We start from the raw sequence: 7,806 nt of genomic DNA on the forward strand, positions 1-7,806 counted from the left end.
TCACCATTGAAGAGAAGGTTTAGTTTCATTAGTTTTCTATCATATTTCTGTTAGACGCAATGCATAAATCTCTAATTGTACGTGTAACAGTTCTAGCAAACAAACATAAAAATTGGAAGAATAGAAGAATGGCACTACACTAAAATGGCCTTCACCGTTCCAAGATAAGGCAGCATGTTTAATTTGTTTCCAGTAGTTTCTTCCATTATAAGCTCTACAGTAGCTTCAGTTTTGCACGAATCTATCAATTCAATTTCCACGTTGTCGAGAATAAGTTTTTCTCTTACAGGCAAAAAAGGGAAAACAAATACAAGGCAGCCCCAAAAAAGAAACTCAAGATGACCAATCAGCCGAGGCACACTGTACAAGTGCAACACATCAACCTGTTGTCAGATGCATCATATGCCGGAGAGCTGTTGGCTGTTGCATCGACCTAACAAAGGGACATAACATCACATCTAATCAACAAATTAAATCAAGCCAAGCTAAAAAGGATCACCAAAACATGTTGTAATAATAATACACAATATATAATATAATTTTGCATAAAAAATTTTGTCTGCCTTGCTTTTGTCACTTGGGGCACAAGCTTGGAAGGAGGGGATAGGTGGTTGTAAAAGCATCAAAGGCTTCCCGGCAATGCAAGCAACGGCAATGGCCCAACCACAGCTGCACGTACACCCGGTGATGACAAGAGCAGAGCAGCTCCATTACATTTTGATTTCTGCAAATTGTTGTTTGGTGAAACTTCGGCCTCACTCTCTCCTTTTTGTAAATTTTGCTACACTGTTTCAATAAGCTCACTATAAAGAGGTTATCATTGAAACGAACAAAATTTGATTTTAGATTAAGGGCCGATCTTTGTAGTCCCTTCTCTTTTTAAATAATTATTCAGTTCGAAATTTGACAACTCATCATTTTTACGAAATATTTGCGAAGTCTTGAAAGGATGATAAATTCTTAAATTGTATTACTCCATTAATTTAGTCTAACCATTTTAGAGTAATTAGTTAAATTCATGGTAAAGTCAGAATTGATAGCTACTTGAAAATGGAGGGAGCATGCAATCTCATGTCCATTTGGGACACGAGAAAAATTCCGCGACTCTAATAGTAAATAAATTATTTTTTAGTTGAAATATATGCATTCTAACATGGTTGAAACATAAGAAAGAAAACTTGTAATTATCTGCTGCTTCTAGAAACAAAGTATTACGGCTATGCCGAAACTTGAATAGGAACAAAATACTACCGTAAATGGTCTTTACAGGAGATGCTAATACTACTTACTGCTTCTGGAGAGGCTTCCCTTCATTCTTTCCTTCGTTTGCTCGTCACTTTGGGCCAAAGCAAGATGGAGAAAACGTGATGGTCACTATTCGCTCGAGCAGTTCATCTTAGGAAATTTAACTATTTTATTACTATTAGATGAGGGCAACTACACAACAGGATCCTGTTGTAACGGAATACATTATGAATCTAATTCCCCCGTTTTTCTTGTTCCCATGCTAGCGGCGACCCCTCACCTTTTTGCCCCCACCGACATCAACAACAAATAAGAGGAGAGATACGTTGAGGAGAGGAACTGAGGAAGGGAGAACAAAAGAGGAGGCAATGACATGTGGCTGGCGGTCAACCAAGCGGTGACGGCATGCTCCCCTTCCCACATCTTTGACATGGTACCTGTGGTACCATAGGTATCAGGTATCAGGTACCACCTGATACCTATAGGTACCTAGTATCTGATACCATGCACCTGGTACCATGAATACTAGCTGGTACCTAGGTACTAGGCATTATACCCTCGAGGTACCAGATCAGTCGTGCCGTATCTGAACATAACACTAGCGAGCAGAAGCGATGGGATGGCAAGCACGATAGCTTCGAGCGTCGTCTGCATGACAACCTTGAGGCCATGATACCCACAAGTACCGGGGTCTGATACCTAGGTATCAGCCATGATACCAAAGATACCAGTATCGGACATGGTACTTACAAGTATCGACTGTGGAGGTTGCATTTCACGATATACCTGCACACACTCCGGCGAGGAGCATGATAGCTCCGCTTGACCGGGCGTGCCTAGGAGAAGGGCGCAACTGCCATGTCCACCTCTTGCTTGGGCTCCAAGGCAGCGCCGGCGCTGCCGCTGTAGTACAAGGCGCTCTGCGCCAGTGCGCCGCTGACGAACAATGCGGCGGCTTCGGTGTGGCCGTCGAGGAGAGGATGGTCGGCGAGGAGGAGTTGGCTAGGGATACCTACTCCCTGATGCACGAGTCCCAGCTTGTGTTGACCTCCGCTGCCTTCCGCGGCCAGTGCTCCCCCGCCACGGCGTACTGCTGCTGCAGCACCATCGCCGCCACCAAGTCTACCTCGCTGGCTTGCCCGAACGCGAAGGCGGTGAGGAAGGTTTGGATAGAGAAGAGAAAGGGAAGGGATAAGATTGATCCACTCATTTAATTTATCCTGTATTGACGGGACACCGTTCCACAATTTTTCTGTATTAGATTTGACAATAATTCAAATACCTTATTAGAGTTGCTCTTATTTTATTCTCTAAAGATATGATTTTACTATTTAGCACTTTTACCCACATGACATATCAAAGCATGGCTACATATAGTGAAAAACGGTGTGGTACGCATTTGCTAGTCTTTGCTCTTCCGTAGTTGACTAGGCGGCGGTGCCATGCGGAGAGGCCCATGCGGGGCCTGGAGTGGAGGTCGGTGGCTGTGACAGCCCTATCCCCATCACGCCCCCGTCCGCCTTCATGGCATCGATCAAGTTCCGCAATGACAAATGCCCACTGATGCCGGCCAAGATGCCAATCGGGGTACTCAGTTTGCTTTTTCAGTCTATCCTCTCCGCCGGTGGCAACCCCCATGAGCTTCAATTCAACCTCTCCACCTCCTCTAAGCCGCAGCCCGGTGACTTCTCATCCTCTGCTCCTTACTACCCCTGCCCCTGCCTTGGTATGGTTAGCGAGGTCTCAGACAGCGACGACCATGAGCACGAGCTGAACAACAAGGCATTCTCGTTTAGCAGAAAAGGTTCGTGGCAAGGAAGAGCAGCGGGGTCAGCACACTGCTATCCAGGATGTGGGTCATCACGAGGAGCATGCTCCTATTGTAGGGTCGCCGCTGGCGAAGAGGCCGGAGTGGAAAGACAGACTAAGCACCCTGATTAACACCTTGGTCCACATCAGCACCCGGTCGTTATCACAGAACTTGATTGATGCCATGAAGGCTGACGAGCGCGCGCCAGGAAGAGGGCCGCGCAGTCATCGATCTGCCTTTCCGTGCGGCGCCACCGCCTGGTCAACTAGCAGAGGGAAAGATAAGGGGAGTGGAGAGTGACTAGTAGACCCACACTATTTTTAAACATGGGTTGTCATCTGAGAAAAAAATGACAAATAATTAAGAAGCCATCTCCTCCGAGGGAAAATGACAAATCTAAAAGCTATTTGGAGAATTTCCAAACCTTGTTATGAATAGTTAAATTTCATAAAAGAGTTTCCGTTATGCAGCCCTCGAATCTGATCGTTGCTGCTTGCTCACCTTTTGATTATGCAAGGATTTTCATATTTTGTACTACTATTTAAGAATAGTTTTGAAAAGGCATTTTATTTTGTCTTCTTGATATTTTTTGGAAAAAAATAAAATAAGTACAGAGCCTTGCAAACCAAGCGACGGATTAGAATAGTTTTGAAAAGACATTTTATTTTGTCTTCTTGATATTTTTTGGAAAAAACATAAGTACAGAGCCTTGCAAACCAAGCGACGAAAAAAATCCGTGGTAGATTGGTTTGGTACTAACATCAATCACATAATAAGTTATAAAATGGTAACACACCACAATGTAGTACTTTGTCCGGTCACATAATACTACCTCCGTTCTAAAATAAAGTTATTTCTAGCACGGTGTCTTATCCCAAAACGAAGCCATCTCTTCACCTACCTTCTCATCTCAACTAACCATAATTATTTTATATTTAATTCCTTCACTACTTTCTTTTCTTAACTAATCACAACTTTCCTTTATTTAGAGCTACTTTCTTAATACCTGTGTATGAAGTACAATGTTTTATATATGTCCTATCAATATGAGTTAACTTCAATCTTAGTTTAACTTTTAAACCTACAACCGTAGAAGTACAGAAGTCCAACCCTATAGTTATAATTATTTTTATTTTGCTTCAATCATGTGTCTTTAGGTTTATAAATTGTGGCCGTAAAAAGGCCTTCCGAAGTACGGCCTCTCAGTACAGCCCCTCATAAAGTCATAATGATCATGCAAGTAATTATGTAATTTATGAAAAAAATGGTACTCTTCCCGTTTGTTTCATATTATAAATCGTTTTAATTTTTTAAGCTAAACTTAAAAATATAATAATATTTTCAACACAAAATAAATATATTATCAAAATATATTAAATACTAATTTTAGTAAAATTAATTTGATTTAGTAAATATTGCTAATTTATCTACAAACTTAATCAAACAAATTTGACTAAGAAAATAGTTGTGCAATTTAAATAACAGATAAAGTAAAATTTGCCTATGTACCCGCTCCATAAGAAAAAACCCAATCCTACCTACGAACACTTGTCCAAGTTTATTACTAGGGGTTATCTTTTTTTAGTCTAGGTTTATTACTAGGAGTTGTCTTTTTTTTTTTTTTTACGGAGTAGTAACTTTCAAGAGAAGAACTATTGTTTCTGTAACTTGAAGAGTATCTGCCATTTTGATCCACCCACAACCCCTAACAAGTGAAATACAGCAGCAAAATTTCTATTTACAGTTGAAACCAAAATAAATCACACGAAGCTCCAGATTTGCATACACCAAAGCAGTAACCACGATAGGTCTTGTTCTTGTTCGGTTAGTTCCTCTTCAAAAGGGATAGAGGAGAATTTTTTCACATCTAGTTGTGAAATTGATCCCCTCAATCTCCTCTGATTCTCATATTCATTCCCCTCTGATTCTCTTATTCATTCCTGATGGGAATTAAATTAACCGAACAAGCTCATAAGGAAGCAATTAATATTGCAGGTAATTGAAATTTTTCTCAATAACTTCTACCATCAATCGAGAATTTGACATAAATTCAGTGACAGAAGAAATTACACCCCATGTAGGCATGTAGCAGGACATGAACACTAGATCAACAAGATAACATATATCGCTAGAGAACACTATCGGCCTACGTCGTTCAGCCCATTGCATATTTCTGGGTCCAGCCCCTCGCAGTTGATTCATATTTGGCCCGATCAGTCTTGTACATGTGCGCAATCTCCGGAACTAGCGGGTCGTCTGGGTTTGGGTCCGTCAGTAGAGAACAAATTGAGAGGAGTACCTGAAAATTGTGTCAAACGTTAGATAATTCGTGCAACTGGAAAACAAAAGTTACTCCAACCAGATTAGCACGCAGGTGATATACGGTGTTGGGCATTTGTTAAGCCCTAGAGACTATGAGAGCTCCAACTTCCTAACATTTCTATGGTGCCAAAGTGCCTAACTTCTCAAGTAAGTAGTTTCTATGTGACAACTTCAAAGAAGCTAAGCTTTTGCACATGCACAAGCTGTCTCAAAGGGTTTCTTGACTTAGTTGGAGAGGGAGAGGATCAATTCACCTTTGACACTGTCAATGCAGGGCTCCACTGTTCCTTCAGGATATCAAGGCAGATGCTTCCGTTACTGTTGATGTTTGGGTGGAAAACCTTTGTCTTAAATGCAACCTGAAAAATGATTGTTATCAGAACAAAGCTACAGTGACCGTTGAACTCAAGTGAAGCATTTTTTTTTATGGTGGTGGAAGAAACAAGCATTTTCATAGTTTGTTGAATTGGTAACGCACATTTGCCAAAGTGAATCAGGACCTTTACAAAACTAACATTTACAGGTATATTATGCTTTGTAAAGGATCAGTTAGAACTCCACTTTGAGACTGAAATTAACAGGACATTTTATCCCTAGCTATGAATGCTTAGAGCAGAGCCCTAACAGCAAATATCTTGTAATCAGTTACTCAAGGGCCTTAAGATTATATAAAATTGAAGCAAGTGATGCTCTTATAATAAACTTCCACAAGTCCTAAAAACAAACAGTTTCCTGAACAACACAAAAAGAAGTGGAAGGAATGTATACCTTGGGCGGTTTGAACGGATAGTCTGGAGGGAAGTGAATAGAAACCAAGAAGACGCCACCTGCATATGGACTATCTGCTGGACCCATAATCGTAGCTTGCCAGTGGAACATATCTTCTCCCACAGGGCCTGTTAGGCGTATTTCGCGTGTTAGTCATACAAAGGTACTCCAATCCAATCTCAATTGTTGCAATGCATTTGAACAGAACATATCATGAAACCAATATTCGCCACACAAGTTGTCACATTCAGTTAGAAATATCAAAACAATTCTACAACATCCACATGTCTTGTTTGGGGTACACTAGCATGTAGACAAGAACAATTATCATCACACACATATTGAGGGTATTATTATTTCATCGGTACACAAGAATTAGTTCCAGTTACACAAATTGTTGAGTTGTAAACAACGATTGTGGCCTGGTATCATTGCCAACGAGACTTATCCATGTCCTAGATATGCTACCCCATGCTTCCACAAATTACTAAAACAACGAAGGTATACTCCTAACTAAGCAGGTTGAACGAACAATAACCTCTAAAACCGTATATCCCTCTATCCAGCGTCTCTGCTTGAGCTCTCTATCCTTCTATCCAGCCAGCCGTAATAAGCGTTAAATTTGCGAAAGAAGAACAATTAACAGCTCCAGAATTATAACAAAACGCAGCTCCACACCCGCTCAGGGGATAATAATATGCACGAAATTGGTAGCAAAACCATAAACAAACACAAAATTGCAGCACTGCACAGTATGACCTCCCCCTCCTCCCCTTCCCTTGGTTCAAAATTTTTTCGAAAGCTAAAGAGTCAACAGAGGATTCCACTATCCAGCAGCCGGCACGCTAAGAAGTCGATGAATCGACAAGAAACAAAATCGCCCGTGAACCCTGGAATTGGGGGACAGCGAAGAAGAAGAAGAGGAGGATACCTACCAGCGCTGCAGGAGGTTGGGGGATCCTTCTGCAGGTCCTTGAGCTCCTTGAGGATCCGCTTGGACGCCATGGCCGGAGGGGAGAGGGGAGGGAACGCGAGGTGGGGAGGCGGAGAGCGGCGGGCGACGGCGCGAATAAATAGATTGGGTTGGGGGAATCGAAGGTGGTGGTGGGCTCTGGAAGCTTCCAGGCGCGCACGCGGTCTGGGTTTGTTTGGGTCACGGCCACGGCACGGCAGGAGAGCCCACGAGTCCATGCGGGCCGTCGAGGGATTCCTTGCTTCCGTCCACGTCTCCTCGCATCGGTTCGCCGTTCAACGCTTCAGCCGCGTGGTCAGCCAGCCACCAACAAAGACTGCCCGCGGGATGGACTGCGTGGTGATGATGCCAAAACGGGGACTCAACCCTACACTGTTCTAAATTCGACAGTAAGAATGTCATATATGGCCCTGTTTAGCCCACATAAAATTTTTTTCACCCTATCACATCGAACGTTTTAACACCTATATGAAGTATTAAATATAGGCTCAAAAATAACTAATTATACAGATTGCGACTAATTTGTGAGACGAATCTTTTAAGCCTAATTGCTCCATGATTTGACAATGTGGTGCTACAGTAAACATGGCTTAATAAATTCATCTCGCGGTTTCCTGACGGATTCTGTAATTAGTTTTTTATTAGTGCCCGAACACCCCATACGACACCCTATATAATACCCGATGTG

The 7,806-nt window shown here is 42.1% G+C and overlaps 1 protein-coding gene across 1 annotated transcript; it reads right to left on the reverse strand.

Annotated features, from left to right (window-relative positions):
* Window positions 1-5,044: 5,044 nt before the first annotated feature.
* Window positions 5,045-7,190, reverse strand: LOC4341133 (ubiquitin-conjugating enzyme E2-17 kDa). The gene is made up of 4 exons (XM_015789048.3): window positions 7,081-7,190; window positions 6,146-6,273; window positions 5,632-5,736; window positions 5,045-5,354 (listed from the first exon to the last, which is right to left on the reverse strand). Exons 1-4 carry the CDS (start codon window positions 7,148-7,150, stop codon window positions 5,211-5,213), a joined length of 447 nt encoding a protein of 148 aa, XP_015644534.1. The 5' UTR covers window positions 7,151-7,190; the 3' UTR covers window positions 5,045-5,210.
* Between the last annotated feature and the right edge of the window lie 616 nt (window positions 7,191-7,806).

This window comes from Oryza sativa, chromosome 6, assembly GCF_034140825.1.
Source record: "Oryza sativa Japonica Group chromosome 6, ASM3414082v1".
Lineage (NCBI taxonomy): Eukaryota > Viridiplantae > Streptophyta > Magnoliopsida > Poales > Poaceae > Oryza > Oryza sativa.